Raw genomic sequence first — 19,407 nt, 5'->3', positions numbered from 1 at the left:
TAATGAGCTTGAGATCCCTCTTCTGGTGGCAGAAGGAAAAGCAGGCAGCCTAGGGATCTCAGTATTAACATGATCTCAGTATTAACATCCCAAGGGGATACTGCTCAACACACCACATATATATAATTGCTCACATATAGATGTGTGTTCATAACACAACATAAATTATTCAAGACCTAAAATGATTTTAACATTTTCTACATTTCTGTTGCTTTGTACTGTTCAATTATATAAAATACACAATTATAAGGTTTGCAAAAATTAACACTGAATTGTAAATTGTAAAAGCTTATACATATACTCTTTGAAGAACCAGATTTTCTCTCAGTCTGCAAATGGACTGCATTTTCTAGAATCACTAAACATTTTTCTTTGGCTTCTGTCTCAATAGAAAACCCCAGAAGCCGTTAACTCTCAACGGGATTAAGAAACATCTGGAACATGTGATAGTGAGTTTCATGCAGTCAAAAGGTCTAAATCCTGAGCTGAGGGAAATAATATCACCTCAACTTCAAACCTAATACCAGAATACTACCCTAAACTAAAGGCCCTGGTCTAATTGATTAAAACAAATAACAGGCTTAGTAAAACTGTGTGATTGTGAAAATACAAGAGTGCACAGAAATAAAAGGGACTGGTGAAAGAATAAAACTGACTTTAACTTGTGCAGGTCTTCCAAAGCTCTGGCCAGAGCTTCCTCAGCCCGGTGGGAGTTCTCCTCAGCCCTCTGAGCCCTGAGGAGAGCTGCCTGTGTCTGACTCCCCTCTGCCAGCTGGTCAGGCTGGTCAGCTGCCATCTGCTGCCCATCCCAGAGTTCTTCAACATCTGGTTCAGAGGGAAAAGACAAGAAGCAATTCTGATCTCAGCTGGACAGGCAGAACTCCACCCCTTTAAAAGGTAACAGAGAGGATTCTTTCATTTGGCTACTTTTCACATGCAAAGTACTCCAATCCATAATGTGCAGCAAAAGAGAGAAACTCTGAAACAGACAAGGTTTACGACCAATCCATCTGTTAAGTTAATCAGACATCATGAAGACACTGTACACAGATTATGTTCACTTTTTCACTATATTAGTGATAGAATATATCATATACTATACTATATTATATACTTATTAGAGGATAATGAACGTACTTCCTTTGCCATTTCTGCTACTTGTCTAAACATTCTCAAAACAGATCATGCATTCCAGAAAAATAATTTTTCATAAAATGTGTTTTCAAACACTAGTCAAGCAAAAAACAAGACTTCTTAAGAGGATTACCCCTGTAAGTGGTTAATGAATGGCTAAGGGGTCTCTGATGAGCATTCTCTCTCGTATCATACACAAATTAAAAATAAATATTTCAAGAAACATAGCAAGAACGCTAAATCTTAAATTATTTGGGGTGTATGTTACGAGTACTGTATCAAAACTAGCAAGAAGGAGTACAGATGTGTGAATGAAAAAGCATCAACAAACATATAAATGCATACCAATCTGGAGAAGTAGATCATCCTGCAAAGCTGGTTTCATGAATTCATCACCGTTCCATGGAGCAGCATCACAGACTGACATTATACTCTCTGGGGTGCATTTCTACAAATCATAAATACCACGAGTCATATTTACAGGAGTCCTTCTCTTGACAAATGACGCTGAATACAACTTATCTTTTTAACAGATCCTACATAATTCCTTCATGATAATACAATAACACAAAACAGAGCTACAGAACACAAACCAGGTCCATTTTAATGATCTTTTAATGTTAATAGCAGTTAACTGTGTCCTCTTTAAAGATGCACTTACAGTACTGTTAAAATCCTAAATGGCAAAAGCATTGTCATAACCATACACCTATACAAAATATATATAATATAAAAACAAAGTAAATTCTAACAGTCCCATACACTTACCATCAATCTAATGTAGTTTATAAACTTAATATAGCCATAGTCATCTAGTTCTGTAAAGGACAAAATACTTCAAGTTAATTTAAACCAAATTCATTCATACCACATTATAATACAATAAATGTGACCTAACATTGAAATGGTTACAAACAAATTTGCAGGAGTACATTTATATCATTGATCACTTACTGTGTTTCTGCACTGCTGAGACAATGTCAAAATGGTGTTCCAGTTTACAGTGGGAGAAAGCATCTTGGACAGAATTTAACAACCTAATTAAAACAAGGAAAACGCGTTTTAAAAATTTACATTTGAAAACAGTGACAAAAAATATGTTAAAGAAAAAAGGCAATGAACCCATGTACAGGTGTAAGCTAATCAACTACATATTAAAAATGACCTTTTAGCTATATTACTAATTGTACCTTCTTCCGTTTAGTGCTTCATACTTGAATAAAAAAAACAAAGTGAATTCAAATCTTGTGTATCGTCTTGAAACGCATTATTGTTTTCAAACAAGAGGTTTCATATTCTTCCTCTAAAGATGGAGTCGTTCATTTTTAACATGTAAGTAAAGCAAAACGTATGTATTGACATTTCTAAATGAAGCTGTGTTTAAAAACAATTACTTCCCCGCTATTTATATGCATTTTAAAACTTACAATTAAAAAAAAGTTTCACCTGCATAGAAGAGATAGAGAAGTACATTTCACCTGTCACAAAACAAACAGTTGACTTTTATTTCGTTTTCGGCAACTTCATCTTCCCACGCATCCTCGTCTTCGCTATCCGACAGTTCTGGCATCTCATCAAAAGCTTCTTCATTTTCACCTTAAAAACATCGCAATATCAAAAACAGAACAAACGATAGCAATATTACGTTCGCCACATTTAAGATCCAACCTACTGCATTTCCATTCTTAGCAGTGCCTCTACTTTCCATAACGACCATTAAACAACGAACGCTATTCCTTTAGGTATACAATAGCATCCAGTACTTAGTCCCTTTTCTTGTTTGGATCCATCTTTCTTTATATAAATCTTCCCTGTTTGTTTTGCAGCATGCAAGTATAAGCGTGGCTAAACGAGAGAAATACATTTTCAAAAGTAGTTTCTATCCAGGTTACAGTATGAGTCTGTTTGCGTGTTACATGTTCGCCATAAACTACTACAGTTGTTAGTAAGAAAAATGTATATTTTGAAGTGTGTAACAATTTCACGTGTTTACCGATGGAATGCGCCATCATGATTCCGAAGTTCCAACAAAAGCAGCTGCTTCCGGGTCACAAGCTTTATTTCACTGACTGCAGTTCCGCCAACCAACACGTCGTGGTGCTATTTCGCATTACAGTGTAATTAAGCGAGTTAAAAGTCACATACTTTCTACTGTACCAACTGGCCCAGCAAAGCCTACAAAACTAGATTACAGTGCAGGGTTTGCATTAAAAACAATCCAAATAAAAAGTCAGAGCATATCAAATCACAAACTGTAAAACATGAAGGGTGTGCATTCTGTTTTGGAGTGTGAATTAATATATGGTCATAATTTTTAACTCTAAAAAGAAGGTTAAGACATAGGGAGGCCTTTTAGTCATGTAAGTTACTCTAGTTTGTGAATGTCTGGAGAGTGTATTTTAAATGTTTGGAGGAAGAAGCTCATGTTTCATTTGATTGTTCTCAGAATGGCAAATGAAAGAATTTAATTGGTCTTTATTTCAATTTATTTAGGGACACCTGTAAGTTAATAATGTTACTGAGATTGCATAGTTTATTGACTGGTGCTAGTTGCTCTTGAAAATTGAGAATAATTACACCAAACCTTAAAAATTCTGGATAATTATGATTATGGAGAATCAAAGCCAATATGAAACTTTCACTTAACTGTATTCATATTGTAAATTTCTTTTGATTTCAAAATGTATGTTTGGGTTGTTATTTAGAATACCAAAATGAATTTAAAAGATCCTCTTCACTGTATTACTCATCAAAATGTCCTTTTATACATACTCCTAATTCAGATTAAATAAACTCATATACAATCATTTAAGAAATATTGTGAAAAGTAATTACAATAATTGTCCATTGATAAAGTAATATGACTAACATTTTTTTAAAACCCTGACATTAGATCAAAAAGGCTTAATATTGCTCAAGTATGTGTGCTACATTTTGTTTTATAAAATCCCTTTATTTTCAGAAAATTACACATTACACAATCAAGGAATTTTACCAAGATACAGAGACCTCCAGAGAATGCATTACACACATGCATTATTTTAACTAGACTAGTTTGCTGACATTATTTACCTCCAAATAAAAATAAAAAAAACACATATACAAGTCTTACAACACATTTATTCATTTTCAAATAATCCAACAGATGTAATACAAAAACAACTTTTGGATCCCCACACATAAATCTGAGCACACATGTAAAACCCCAAACCTTTATATTGTCATGTTTCCCATGTTAAACACACAACTGTGGTATCAGTGCACCAACATAGCTGCACAGCAGACTGGTGGGCAAGTAAGAAATGACACTGGGAGAACAGCACCTGCTACAGCACAGTGCCCATGTCCCCTGCTGTTCCACCAGAATCACTTACAGTGGCAACCTGGGTTTCCTTAGTGGCCCCCCAACCTACTACAGACCCCCGAAATTAGGCTACAAGGTGGTAGTGCTGCTTCTGAAACACTAATCAAATGTTAATGATGGCTGACACTCCCCACTTAAAAAATAAAAACATGTTATTGTAATAAAATAATCCGATATTCTGCAACGCGGTGGTAATAAAAGTGCTTTTCAAATTCTGAATGACATTTTTCATTTATTCTGACTGGCTGGAAAAGCAATAGTAAAAATTCACTGCTGTGTGGGAAAGATTCCAGATCCAACCTGACCACTTACCATCACAGGTCGTGTGGCATGTTGCACACACCCCTAATGGATTGGTTTTCCACCTTGTGTTATTTCTCTGTCTTTTCTGCCAGTTTTCCCAGGTTAAATATGTCTTTGTTTTCCAATATTTCCACTTTTTTCTCTCCTTCCATGAGTGCGTTCACCACCATAGCCCTGACCACTGTTGTAACCGGTATCGACAAGGCCGTGGGGAACACGAGGGAAAGGGGGGCGAGAAACTTCCTAGCTAACCACTCCGCTGGTCGAGATTCCTGTCGGTCAACCAGAAGAACTCTGCAAGAAAAAAAAAGAATTGTCCACTCTTAGGATGTCCATGTTCAGTATTACAGAAATGAATACAGTACCAATGCACCTCTCATATTCACATTACGTCTTGCTAGCTTTAGTTTACAAAGTAAATATTATGTAACAAAACTCTTCAGGTTCAGTGCAGTCTTGTAAAGCACAAGCTATAGAATTTTAAAATGCACTGAAACATGCTTTTATTTAAAGCTGATTTTATGGAAATCTGATCATGAATATTGAGCAAAGGGTAATTTTATTAGGCCACTAATTTTCAATTACATTATTTATGATATGATACCAGACTAGTTTCATATAATGTACTAAACTGTATACATGAAGTGTACTTAATTTGTTTAGAAATATCATAGTTTAAGATATTTGTTAATGCAGAATATCTTTATTGTACTTGGAAATTATAGAAATTTGAAAACAATTCTTACGCGGGTCTAAAGACTGAATATCTATCAAAGCCAAGTTCCTCAATATCAGCCTCAACCTGGCCCTAAAAAACAAAAATACAAACATACAAACGTTAAGATGGGGCCAGTGAAAAATATAATAAAAATAAAATTAGACTAAAGGATTACAGATAAGTAATTCTAGATTGATACACATTAAGAAATTCTCTTGTGGTTTAAGCAAAAAAAATGATTATGCAGTAAAAGCAAAATTTCCCAAAGCCATCTTGAAAGCTTTAGGATTTTGATCTTTAAAAAGGTTTCCATATCTCACAGATATAAATAAATAGAATAAATGCTAAGCTTTTCAAAAGGTTTTATAAAAAATATCTGTTGCAGACCTTTACTTTCAGGTAGAGGAAACCACTGTTTTTATCCGCTCCTTTTGAAGACTCCAGAGTAAAGTGGGAGCAACCACCAGCCTTTGCCAGCTCTGCCGACTTTAAAACATAGTCATGGTCCACACGTACGAAACCTTCCTGTTTAAAAGAAACAAACAGGGAATTGTGATCAACTACACAACATCTTTTCTCTTCAGACACTAATGGGAGTAAACAATGATGTAAATTGTGCAAACGGAGAAGATTTTTAAACCTTAAAATGTGACAAAATACCTTCAATATATTATGTTGAAGCCCAGTTTGGATTTAAATGGAATGAGTATGTGTTACAGGTACAAATGAATGGACGAAGCTCTTAAAGCTTTAGTGTTTCCATCAAAAATATAGCTTGAAACTCCTGGACTGATTCTTTTCTTTACTACCTCAAGATTATTTTCTACTTCTCCACTACAGACATGTTGTTACCACGATGTATTTTAAAACATTCCCCACAGCTCCGCAGAGCTGAAGTGTTGACAGAATTGTACCCATAACTTGATTGGTGCATTCGAAATTTTCGACGCTGCCCTGCCAGTGAAAGCATTGCCTCATTTTAATGTTATTCAAGGGCCTGTATAATGAAGAGTGGATTAAATCGAGCCCCTAATTATTTTGGCTTTAGTTCTGGATTAGCCTTCTGTACTGTCGACTCTAATTCAGTGCGACCATTTGATGAAATGTGAACTGACATAAATACCATGGCTCACTTTCAATCCGATTATGCAGTTAGATCACCTCAATGCTAACCCAAGCAGAGGACGCCGTCGGCTTCTTTTTCTACCACTCCTACTAACAACTGACAACCCCTCCCTGATACACAAGCACCCACGCTACCACCCCATAGCCCCGCAGCAGAGCCCTCAGCCGGGCTCAATGGGCTCTATTCAGGAAGGTGACGCACGCACTGCCCCACATCAACCTAAATATTGTTTTATGAGCAACAAATAGACTCCGCACTCTAAAGAAATTTCACATCTTTCGGGTGCAGGCATTTCTACAGCTTTTAAAAGGTTAAAGAAGAAAAAAAAGCTACAATGACTGTCTTGTGTTCCACTAACATTCTAAAGAGGTAATGAGTATGTATGTGAATCTATTTTCAGCAGTTTTAAACTTCAAATACATTAGCTCTAATACGCTTCACGACTCCACTGCACAATGCCAGTTCAGAGTTGAAGCATTCTGCTCCTGACACTACATCCTTCTTCTCAGGAATATGTATAACACACTAATTCCATGACAGCCAGGCACTAACAACAGCCAGCAGTGCACTGAAAAGGAAACTTTTTCACACCGTTTTTTTTTTTTATTCAAACGATGCCTATGGAACAAAACATCAATCTACTCTTCGTGAGATGCTGACCGCATTGTGCCACGTTATTTTACTTCCTTTTTTTAATTTGAAAAAGAATACGAAGACTTAAAAGCTGTTTTTTTATGCATGAGTGATTGTTAACATTCTGAATAGGTTTATTATTGACCTACTGCTTTTGTTGAAAAAAATCAATTCAGCCTAAATTCTAAAATGCTGCTTTATTAATAACCATACAAATAACTATAACCACCAAACAAAAATCAGGCAGACACCCTGTTAGAGAAGTCACAAAGCTTCTAGGGAATCTTTCTAAGATGCAAAGATATTACAAGAGAAATGAGGCCATAACCCAACGATAGGAAACACAAATACAGTATAGATGTTTTCACTAGTTTTAACTCCTTCGTAGTATCTCATGGGTATATCTATACCATGGGAAAGTTTTTGTGAGCAGACAAAATAACAAAGACAGTATGAGGTGTAATTTAAATTTCTAAGATCATAAAAGGAAAAAAAAACTTACTGTTCCTGCTTTGGCTTTTGTTGTTCCTAAGCAGCAGAAGCCAACGTCATGACCTTGGAATGCGGCAGCATAGTCATCTAGCTTCTCGAAATCTACCACCTCCTGAACCTGAGGAAAAAAAAGCCCTCCACACTATTTATACTGTTTGATTTGTGGTTCCCTCATATGCTTTTGACCACCTGTTATGGGACTGAGCTCACGAAACATCTGCTGGATGGAAAAACCACAAATGTAAAGAGCAAGACATCGTATTTATTTTCTCAGACTTGACTTTTTAACGAGGTAAAAATAGTTCATCACGTTTATATTCCAAAATGAAGGCATTCGTCAAAACCCTGCAGGAAACAAATGAAAATGCTATTTACAGCCTTTTGAACATGCATTATTTCTTTGACTTACTAAGTTTTCAGAACCTTTGTCTTCGAAAGTCAGTTTTCGTCGTCCGATCAGGGTGATCTTTGAGAAGATCTGCTTGGTCACAATCTCTTTCAGCAGCACTTTGCCAGTCTCACCCGATGCCCCAAGAATGAAACAGCTTTTGTTTTTCTGTCTGAAGTTCTCTTCTAGTGTCTTCATGTCCTCTGCCATTCTGTATTGGAAATATTTCTTACAATAACAAAGTTGAATTCAAATGCAGTTATAACTCATTGCTTCAGTATGTACAGTACCTCAGAGGGATGAGACTAACTGATATTTTACTGTCTGTGCTCTTATGTTACGACATCCTGTCAAGCAGCACTGAAACTCCTTAACACTGCAGCATCCTGGCACATAATTAACACTCTATTTACTGTAATGTGTGGTTTTATTGTTGTTTTACACTACTATTGGATGCCTCACTTGCATATAAACATCAGTCAGTTTACATTAATGTAAATGTGTTCATTAGCAAACATCAACATAGAATTGCAAAACAGCTTCAGAATTCTGGGAACTTTTATATAAGGTCACTACTCAAATAGAACTAAATACATTAACCTCTACGTGCAATAGAGAAGGCTTCATCGGTAGCCTTTTTATGTAGCAAGATGTGCTGTTTCATATCATATTTAAACTAAACATGTACAATCTGCAGTATAAATGAAATAACATTCTGATCCACATCAGCATCTAGTCTGTTAGTTTTCCAGCTCCTTTTTCTTATTTGCATCAACTTAATATTTATAATTGCTGAAATTAAAACAAAATAACTACATGTATTGTACTTATGTTCCAATTAATGCCAACAAATGACTTAAAACGAACAGTAAGAAACATACGAAAAGCTCGTTTACGCAACTATAGGTGTATATAGGGAATAGCATACTATTTAATTTAGCATCTCAGTTAAATGCTTTAAACAATTTTCCAATCGTTGTTCAATTACAACATTTATTTTTTACACCATACAGTGCTCGTGTGAGACAAATAGTTTTATTTCACTTTATTTAATTAACACCCTGCAAAGTAAATAGTTAAGTACTACCTAAAGGAAACATTTCTGTATCGGACCCAAATAATTGTCTGAATAATGTTACAAATATCACTTCACTGGTAGCGAGACGTCGTTACATGTTTACAAGTTCGGCGTTACTGTGTTGCAGTTGAGAGTTTCGTAACCATATGCATTTCGAGCCTTAAGGGGAGCAATCTTCATCAGACAGGCAGAGGTCGGTGCACACCCTTCAGCGATCAACACTAGAAGACGAAATGCACGTCATGGCGGATTCCCATGATGAGCAATCTGTAGGCTCCGTTGTCGTGGACTTTCTTGATATCATCACTTTTTATTGGGCCACCTCTCTTATTGTATTCTATTTCACACAGCAGAGACGATAGCAATAAACAAAACCAGGCGATAGTAATTTGGTCATTACACACGGTTTAACGCTTCTTCAGGTGTCCTGAAGAAGGCCCCACAACAAAATGTTGTGTTTCCTTACCTTTCAGCATGACCTTTACCTGTTCCCTTCTAATTCATGGTTGTTAGTTACAGTACTGTACCTGGGAAGAGCGGTCGGCTCAGAGGTCTCCAAATGATTTAAGACAGCAGCAAGCAAAACAATTAAAACAGTCAGGAAGCCAGCTATTATTCTACAGTTGGATTTTCGTGGTTTCATAACAGATTTTTGTTACAACATGTATTTTTTTGTGGCAATCACGCCTGAGTCACGATCTCTCATGTCTTCCTGTTTGTCTCTCGCAACATAAGCGAGCATGCGCCTTTTGTGAAGATGTCATTTTCGAATATAGTCAGCAGATGGCGCTTTGCGCCTGTGGGCTCTGTTGGATGTAATTCATTGCGAAGTGCTAAGACAGAAAATTTGAGCAAACTCTTTTGATGCTGAAAATATATGTGCAACTATTTTAAATCATTTTTTTTTCTGTAGTGTTATCTCTAACCACTGCCTGCTAGGTTTTAAACTGGACTGAATAACTCAATAAGCATTGATGGTAATTACTAGATTTATTCATACGTAGTGATGAAAACATGCGTTTTATGTTCAGATGTGATAATATAGCTTCTATAGAATACCTGCAGTTTATAATGGTATCTGAGGGGAGAAAGGAAAAATTATAGGAACTATAACATGCCGTATTTAGAATTAAAAGACTTTGTTTCAAATTAAAAATTAAATATGTAAATAAATAAATTAAAAATAATATTTCGATTGAGACTTATTTCCAATAACAATTTTTCATGCATGACAATTTCTGTTTCTCGTGTTTCTGCTTTGCAGAAAACTGGAATTATTCAAGTTTCTGGACTCAATGATTAACTGTTGCTTAGACCTGGGAACTTGTGGTTGTGTTCCCAGACTCTGTAGCTGTGAAAGTCTGTCTGTTAAGGGTACCCTTGGCACTTTACCTGATAAGACCCGATAAGTTGTTTAATCATCTATATATTCTGTGCCCTTGAAAACGTTGGTGGTGTGAAAGAACATCACTAATACAGTGAAGGACGTTTCTGGAAATAAAAGACCAAGCAGCAGTTTTGCATGAAAGGGTCCCGAATAAGGGCAGCCTGGTGGATCAGTGGTGAACTTCTGCAGCCTCACGTGCGATCCGTGTGGAGTTTGTATGTTCTCCCCATTTTCTCCTGGTGCTCAGGCTTCGTTCCACAGTCCAAAAACATGCTGGCAGGTTAACTACTGTAGCTTCTGGAAGACTGGCCCTGGTGTTTGTGCCTGTGTGTCACGCCCAGGGTGTACCCTGACTTGCGGCCGTTGGCCTGCCGAGATGGGCTCCAGCTCCCCTGTGACCCTGATTTGGAAGAAGTGGCCAGAAAATGGAGGGATGGTTCTAAATGGCCACAGTAACATAGTCACAATTCAAGGAGTCACCAATGGGATTTGTATTTGAGTTCTTCTATTCCCTTCAGGTCATGTTCCTAATTTAACGTCCACGGTACTTCCTAGCAGCTGTCTTTTATTCAGTCTTAGATCATGTGCCATTTGCTTTCTTAACATAAGGCTAAGCTGTTGTTGATTCCAGAAGTCTAACTTCTGGAATCCATTTCATGGTTCAGTATTTTTCATCTTTTATATGATGAATATTGGGGTCATTATGTTTTTTTCTTGGTTTAACTGAACCGTTCCCCAATCCACACAAACGAAGAATAAGTGTGAAATGTGACAAAAGTCAGGAAAAATAATTTTCTACTCATTACCTCTGCATAATGTTCTGTGTATTTGAAACACAAAACTCTTTCCACCTCATCTTTTTCTGTTTAAAGGGAGTGCCTTTCTATAAGTTAAAATGCTTTTGCAAGGCATGAGCTGTTTTAATTATTTGGTTGTATATGGAAGTTCAAATTTGCTTTGACACAAATACAACTTTTGTACCCTTTTTCATTGAATATTGTTGAAAATATTGGTTGAAGACTGTTTCTCCATTTTTCTACAGAATGAGGAAAATTAATAACAATTAATCACTGAACAATTTTATTATTTCTGTATATATGGATATAGAATTCAAAGGCATTAAAACACTAGTAATTGCAGCATGAGATTATTCTACAAAGAAAATATGTATCTCATAGTGTCAACCAGAGAGGAAATAAGTGACAGCATATGAAATTAAAAAAAAATTAAGGTCACTATTCCACTACTGGACAACCGCCACTGCAGAAAAAAAATGTGATCGAAAAAATCATGTCCCCTGCCGTCCACAACATCAAAAGTTCACCTACAGCCACTTAAAATTCAGAACCATGATCTTTACAATTCACATAAAAGAGGCAGCACTAATTGCTTTTTTATGAAAGGGAAATGTTGAGTCATTGTTCTTGTCAGTAGGTATTAATTGCAGTCAGCTGCAGGGAAGAGACTTCAGCTGAACTTATGTCAATTGCACATGTTGATTCATTGTCATTCATCGATTTGTGTCAGGAGATGGACAGTTGTTCTGATCAAACTTGCAGCAGCACACATTCAATCTTTGTGAATCTCCATAAATATGGTAGCTTTGAAAATGTCAGAAGATATTGGCTTTTCTCACTTAAAGAGATTGTATACTATATTGTATGCTTATTTAGTTTGCATTTCCTTATTTATACCGGTAGTGTCCTGGTAGCAATTTATTGATTTACTGTTAATTTGTGACAAAGTGTTGTAGCTCTCATTGTGCTCAGCATTTATTTATTTATAACTTCCAGTCTGGAGTGCTACAGTAAGTACCTGCTTTTAATGTATGTTAAACTCATCAATACAATTTGTAGTTCTGTAATTTCACAATAGTTATTCATAAATCATTTTAGGATCAGAATGAGAGACATGTACTGTACATATACAGCCATAAATAATAAATGTTTTTTCATTACAGTTTGCATGAAGGCTGAAAAACAACATATAATCAAGCAGACAAAGCAGACAGAGTTCCCTAGTGTATTAATATATCAAAGTCAAACCAGTCTATAATTCACTGGCCTTATAAACTTAGAACCTTAGAAACATTTCACAGATTACGAAATAGGAGGGACCCAAAAGTATGCCATGCAGAACTCCATTAACCTTTTAAGATGAATTAAACTAAAGAAGAACTACTGCTAAGTCATTTCTGGAAATGTAATCTGAAGTAAGATTATCTCAGCTGTAATTTCCTTTTTTGACCCAGTCCTTTTTGTTAATAATTGAAACACACTACCAAAACTCTTTGGTTGTTAAGATACTCTTCATTAGAGTATTGTACAAGAGATGTTAAAGAATCTTTCTTACATTGGTAAACCTATTATCTATGCTATTGCATTGAACTGAGGAAAGAACAGCCATCTAATGTGAAACCTAAATCACCTAAATGTAAAACCTAGAATGTGAAACAGTCATGTATTTCTCCCTGACTGGTGCCCTGTCTAAGGTGTAGCCTTGCAAATTGTGCCTGCTGGGTTATGATCTAGATCTCTGTGCTCTTCTCAGTATTAACGTGTTTGTTTAAAAAGAACTGGTGAATGGATGTTTCTCCCTTAAAGTTTCAATCTGCTACATTTCTCCTATTAAGAAACAGACTTATCTTGTATAAATATATAAAGACCATGGAAAAAGCATAATATGCAAACAAAAAGTTTAAAAGGAAAATAAAATATGAGATTTATTGTGCTTTCCAAGAAAATGCTGTGCAGTGGATTACTGATGTCAAGGTACAAGGTTAAACTTAAACAGAACAGCAAAATAGTATTATCATCGTTTTTTAAAAGATGTTAATGATACACCTTTTAATTTTACTATTGTAATGCTGTTATTTTTTTGTTTATTTCATTAACAAACAAGTCTCCTGTAATCATGTGTCCTTTTAAATTAAACAAAGAAGTGGTTGAGGCTTAGAAAACTGTTACAGATTCAAAACTGTGATGCTAATGATGGCAATTAATGGACCCTGACAGCACAATCTGCTTGTTATTGTTTCCTAAATGCAGGCTACTGATCACATTCATTCTCGCTCTAGGTAATAGGGACAGATTGGGAAGAATTGGTCCTACTGGTTAGGTGCCAGCCCACAGCTGATCCTATTGCTAGGATTAGCTTAATTAGAGTGACTCCTTGTCATCAAAAGAAACTGTCAAAAGGGTTTTATTGTTGAATAATACGTAATTAATACAAGCCTTATCCTGGTCATCTGGCACCCAGACACCTCAGAAAAGAATAAAAGAACATGCAATTTGACTTGCCTGTTACCTAGATGTCATGCTTTCTGGCTCGGTTATTGTTGAAAATGTCAATATGATAGCCTGTTCTTTTCAGAAGGTTGACCTTTTATAAGTACATTTTTTCATATTTCAGCCCCAATCTTCCAAAACGCACAGATGTGTATATCAACGACAGGGAAAAAATACACTGAAAAGTTAGCTAGTACAGGACAGTTTGGAGATAACACTTTACAAAGAAGCAGAAGCAGATTAATTTAGAACCTCATTAGCAACGATCTAGGACAAGTAAACTGAAGTCAGCGAATACATTCTGTATGGTACAGAATGTTGATTTACAAAATACCACAGAAATCACCAGTAACTTGGATTTTAAAGCTGAAATGGTAGTGGTACTAAAAATAATTGGGATATATTTTGTAGCAGCTATAATAGTGCATATCATAGCAGACATTCTATAACAATTACTTATGTTAAAAGTTTTTAGTTTTTGTATTACAATCTGATAGAGAAGGTCCAGACAGTATGCCTTTTAAAACTCTGGACATTACTTTTTATATACTGTAGACAAAATGTAAAACTACCACTAGCACAAGCTCATTTTCTACCCAGCTTCGCATTTTCCCTCCATTTGTCTCTGAAATGTCTTTGTTCGGTCGATGTGAAGTCGATGAATATAGGGCCAAAGCCTGATTCACAGACTGTCAGTGCACACAGTTCAAATCAGCTTTAAGAAATCTGTCTTCATCTAAAGCCAGCAGTTAAGCAGAATTAAACCTTCACTGAGGGATGAATGCGTGCTTACAGCCTAGAACAATAAGGTCATTAAATAAGCAAATAGATTACTACAGCTTTAAGAAGAGGAAATGGTAGGAAACGTGCCTCAAAACTCTCAGCAGGTGTTAGTAATACTGTAAGAAAGCAAAGCACCTCTGCACAGCCTGTTTCTACCTTGTCTAAGGAAATCCCTGTGGGGCCCTGATTTGCTTACTAGTGACAAATTTGTAACATTCAACAATCCCATGCTTACCTACACAGTATTGTTCCTGGAATCCTCCTTTTCATTTCTACTACACGACCTCCTATTGTGTGTCTGACACACTGAAAGTGCAGGTTTGCCTTTGCCAGTTTCAAGAAAATATAAAGTTGTGTGGATCATGCTCCTTAAGAATCTTTTGAATGCAAGATGATAAGGATGCAAAAATCAATGAATCAGAAGTCTTCATTGTTCTGTTTATAATGCTCCCATCTGACCAGATGCTTCTGAAATGTAATTTGTTATTTTTATCAGATTTTGTTATATCCAGTGTATCGACTATGTACTGTATCTGTGCTTAGCTGAATTAGAATGCCTTGTATAATTCTAAATAACTAAACGGATTAAAATAAATCTTTTATATAAAGTTTAGTTCTTTTCTATCTCACTTACACTTCCTTACTTTGCATAAATTCCTGAGATTCATTATCTTCCATTCAGATAGTGAAAGCTAGTTTAAAACTTCCTTCCCACAAATGAATTATTTCATACATTACATACGTTATAGTTGGATGTTAAGTATTTTGTTCTTTAAAAATGACTTTAGTGTTAATTATCCAAGTGTCAAGTCTTTGGTGATATTAAAATGTGTGATAACACGATAGTTGCAAATTTAAAGTCAGTTTGAGCTTTTAGCTAGTTTGCGACATCAGGTTACACTTAGATTATTATAAAAATAGTTCACAAACGCAACATTTAATAAACATTTTAAAAATATTAAGACTTTGTAAAATGCTATCACAGAAGAAAGCAATTCAGTATCGGTAATAACATGACAGGATTGATCCCATGATCCAATGGTGAAATTCTGAGCTTTGCCGTATGGATTCTGAGCCGCCATTGATATGATGCGCAGTTTTCTCATGCTTGAGAAACAGGAAAGCTGGTGAATCTCAGCTTTCGTGAGGCACTGCTTAAGACATGAAAGCCACTAAGACATTATGTGTATTTGGTTTTCTCGCTGGCATTTATTTGCCATTTCAAATCTTCCCATTGTTGTGTTTTGGGAGCAGCCTAATGACTTCTTTGCACCACCAGGGCCATCCACAAAACAATTTTAAGTACATCTTGTCTTGCAAATTTGTAAAAAGCTAACCTTTACCCTCACCATTACTTGCGCTATGCTTGTAGAACTGAAAGCAAAGCCTGCACAGCACCTTCTGTTCCTTCATTTCCTGAAACAATTTAACGCTTCAGTTTCTAATATTTGTAAACATTCTTTAATGTAATTACTATGTCATATTTTTCTTTAGAAAATACACAAGACGTTTAGAATTCTTCTTGCTAATATTAGTTCTCACATGTTAAATGAGTGGCCAATAGAAACATAGAATCAATTAAGCCTGATACGTGTACAGTATATATAAAAGATAGATTTTGAAATGTATTATCCTACTTTGTCTTAATCAAATAATGCTTTAAGTAGGTAGTCAATTCACAAAATTTCCTTTTGTAGACTAAAGTCATTTTAATGTCACAGCCCAAGTTGTGTTTCTTAACATCTGGTGTCTTTGAGTGTCTCAAACTTGAAACTGGCACAATAGGTGTACTAAAAAGCTGTAGCCATCTGCTAGGATTTTGGATCACCTCACAGACATATCAATACTAGGGCAACTTGAGATGTGAATAAACACTCACAGACGACTATAGGATTGCAAGAGGGACTTTCAGAGTCTGGAAAGTATTAACATAACTCAGTGTAAATTCCAGATTGGATTTACTGTTCTTAAGGGTTGCTCAACATCAGACATGGGTTTGTTTAGTATATTTTTAATTAAGAAAAAAATTAGCAAATGACCATCCACATGGATATGATCACAGGATCACCGACATACTGTAAGTTTTCATCATTGACTTCTTCGGTCAACACCAAAATTCATTTTCATGAACATGATTGTTTGATAAGTACAGTCAAATAGCCACTAAGCGTATTGTAACAGTGTGTTGCAGGTCCAACAAATCTGAAAATGTGTGTTTGAAAACAACATAGCGGAGGCGAATAGGAATGTGTTCTTGCAATGATTCTGTGTGTGCTCTCAGACACCAAATCCATTTCAACTTGAGAGCAGAGTTTCAAAGGTTGAGAAGAAACTATACCCACTGATATAGTTGATTGTTTTATGTATATTAGTGGACCAAACCATGACATGTGCAGATACATTCAGCATGTGTTTTATAAGAACAGTTGTGTTGTGGCTTAATATGAATATTTAGGCTAAATTTGAAAATGTCTGTATGTTTCTGATCTTTGGATAATAGTTTAAAATGTCAAAAGAAACTGTCCATTTCTGAAACTTCAGAAGAAACACAGAGAAAGACGGACTGCCTGGTACCTGGCACTAGCCCAATGGAAGCCCCAAAGAGCTTCATTAAAATGTATCCAAGCAGTCCTGGGTCCAGAGTAACTGTAAGGGATCATGTCAGACCTACCACAGTACAAAACAGATTCCCCACTGGGGCACAAACAGTACTACAAATGGCAGTGCTGAGAGTACAATCACAGCATGAATGGCCCTAAATTAGCCAGCTCCTAATACCAGTTTACTAACACCTGTATTAGTGTTATATCACTGTGGGGTGGACTGCTGTTGGACAAGTATTAATCCTATAAGCTGTAGCATTTGCATATCCCTCATTAGCTTATTAAAACCTGAAGGAGGCAGGTTTTCGCAGCTGGTGGGTCCGTTCCAGCACTCACACTGCTTGGGTGGCTGTGTAATGAAGTAATGTTAGTGAATGTGAGGTTTATATGTATGGAAGGGATTAGGAGTATTAGAATTTGTGTGAACCAACGTGGACATATTCTCTCCACTGGATCTCAGTAATTGGATGGGAGGAGAAATGGCCGATCCATTAGTTTTGTCTGTTTACTCAGGAGTTGGGCACCAGAGTTCCAATTTTGCTCTCTATTTGGTTCCTCACTTTTGTAAGGCAGAGCTGCTTTGTCCAGACCAGCCCTTAGCACCTCTGTATACTTATCAAACTAAGCAGATTCCACTACAAAGAAAATGCCTTGAAGATTTAGGAGACAGTGTTGCAAAAAATGCAGTCCAAGTTTCAAGTGCTACTTGAGGGCAACCCAATCAGGCCAGACTCAATCTTAGGCTAGAAAGCAAGAGATAATTGAAATGTATAAACACCTCTGAAGCCTCTTTCTTATTTTATTAGTCCTCTACTTTTAGGCTCCCAACAAACCTAGCATCAAAAAAGCCGAAAGCTACTTAAAAGAAAATTGAAATGTTTAGAATTCAGCATAAAGAGAATGTAATTATTCTAAGGATTTTCTAAACCTGCATAATTTTAATACCAATCTGAAAACCTATTTATTTTATTATTTGTACAGCTGGTCTAACTGCTAGGGAATTCTTAATTCTTACTGTTGGCTGGCCATGTGGCACACAAGAAATTCTGGAGTTGTTTTAGACTGTAAACCTAAACCATACAATGGAATAATAAATTGCGAAACTGCAATCTTGATTTACTGTTTCTGCAAAATTTTATAACTGCATTGCAATTTTTTTTAATGTTATGACACTTACGTTATTACACCCTATTTAGCAACAACGCTCTAAAATTACTTTCAGTTTTCAGTGTTTAAGCAACTATCTTATTGGACAAATCCTTTGAAACAGCAGTAATGTACCATGCATTCTCCCACATCACTTGTGGATAAAGAACTAGATTGGCAGGAACAATTAGCAGTTATTTCATGCAGCAAAAAGCAGAAAGAAAAAAATTGCCATGGTCTATAAAGTGACCTGGATATTTTTTCTCAGCTGCTGAAATTTTAAATTTCACTTGGTTAAATATGGAATCACTGATTTTGATATTAGGACAGCATTTTCATGACAGACAAAGACATTTAGTGTCATGTTTATTTTAAAGCTTTTTACACCGGTGTGTAAACTGAGGTGGTTAGTGGAGGGTCTAGCACAAATTAATCTAAGAATTATTTTTATGGTGCATTTCTAGGAAAGACATGGAGTGTAATTGTTTATAATTTACTTCTTCTTTTCACAGATTCTAACGAAGCTAGTACTGTGCTTGTGCAGGTATATTGTAGTTTGTTAATATTCATCATTTTACTGTAATGTAAGAAAGATACATGATTACTACTGTGTTAGAAAATTAAAAGAGGAAACAGGGCATAAGAATACAGAGAACAATCTAGGTGGCAAATGGAACATTGTGGATAAAGTAACTCTAGCCTGCAGAGCAGCTGAAGAAAGAAACAACTGGCTTTGCATCATCGATGCCACAGCGCACTGTGGAGCTGACAGAAAGGGCAAATGATGATGACGAACTGAGTTTTCCCATGTAGACTTTAAAGGGGAACTGCAACACTATTTTCATATTTCAGAGTCAGACAGAATCAGCGTTGATGAGTAAATTTCAAAGCGCAAAAACCGTAAAATGTACACAGTAATTTGTAAGACCTCCAATTTACATAAAAACATAAGACAAAATTTCCAG

At 36.0% G+C, this 19,407-nt stretch overlaps 2 protein-coding genes across 4 annotated transcripts in view; both read right to left on the bottom strand.

Annotated features, from left to right (window-relative positions):
- Positions 1-3,227, bottom strand: part of prmt3 (protein arginine methyltransferase 3) — a 44,196-nt gene extending 40,969 nt beyond the window's left edge. Inside the window, exons 1-6 of the mRNA XM_088611674.1 lie at positions 3,128-3,227; positions 2,613-2,730; positions 2,089-2,171; positions 1,903-1,952; positions 1,480-1,582; positions 657-825 (exon numbers count right to left, since the gene is read on the bottom strand). Of these exons, the coding sequence (XP_088467800.1) occupies positions 657-825; positions 1,480-1,582; positions 1,903-1,952; positions 2,089-2,171; positions 2,613-2,730; positions 3,128-3,146 (542 nt within the window). The 5' untranslated portion in view covers positions 3,147-3,227. The remainder of the gene's footprint in view (positions 1-656; positions 826-1,479; positions 1,583-1,902; positions 1,953-2,088; positions 2,172-2,612; positions 2,731-3,127) is intronic.
- A 1,009-nt stretch (positions 3,228-4,236) lies between these two features.
- On the bottom strand, positions 4,237-9,979 carry htatip2 (HIV-1 Tat interactive protein 2). 3 transcript variants are annotated; one of them, XM_088611676.1, is made up of 6 exons: positions 9,764-9,979; positions 8,180-8,369; positions 7,781-7,888; positions 5,907-6,044; positions 5,548-5,609; positions 4,237-5,095 (listed from the first exon to the last, which is right to left on the bottom strand). In XM_088611676.1, exons 1-6 carry the CDS (start codon positions 9,877-9,879, stop codon positions 4,870-4,872), a joined length of 840 nt encoding a protein of 279 aa, XP_088467802.1. In that variant the 5' UTR covers positions 9,880-9,979; the 3' UTR covers positions 4,237-4,869. The 3 variants fall into 3 exon arrangements, with proteins under 3 accessions (XP_088467802.1, XP_088467804.1, XP_088467803.1); XM_088611678.1 differs by having other exon boundaries at positions 8,180-8,386; positions 9,764-9,915; XM_088611677.1 differs by having other exon boundaries at positions 9,703-9,842.
- Positions 9,980-19,407: the final 9,428 nt, after the last annotated feature.

The sequence above is a fragment of the Lepisosteus platostomus genome, chromosome 18 (assembly GCF_059453375.1).
Source record: "Lepisosteus platostomus isolate fLepPlt1 chromosome 18, fLepPlt1.hap1, whole genome shotgun sequence".
NCBI classification, from domain to species: Eukaryota; Metazoa; Chordata; class Actinopteri; order Semionotiformes; family Lepisosteidae; genus Lepisosteus; species Lepisosteus platostomus.
This window is presented reverse-complemented; position numbering and strand designations above follow the sequence as displayed.

Coding starts and splice junctions, on each gene's coding strand:
- htatip2 (XM_088611676.1), bottom strand. CDS start 9,879: ATGAAACCACGAAAATCCAACTGTAGAATAATAGCTGGCTTCCTGACT. Junction 8,370..9,763: donor GAGCCGACCGCTCTTCCCAG/GTACAGTACTGT, acceptor TTTCCAATACAG/AATGGCAGAGGACATGAAGA. Junction 7,889..8,179: donor ACAAAGGTTCTGAAAACTTA/GTAAGTCAAAGA, acceptor TTTTTTCCTCAG/GTTCAGGAGGTGGTAGATTT.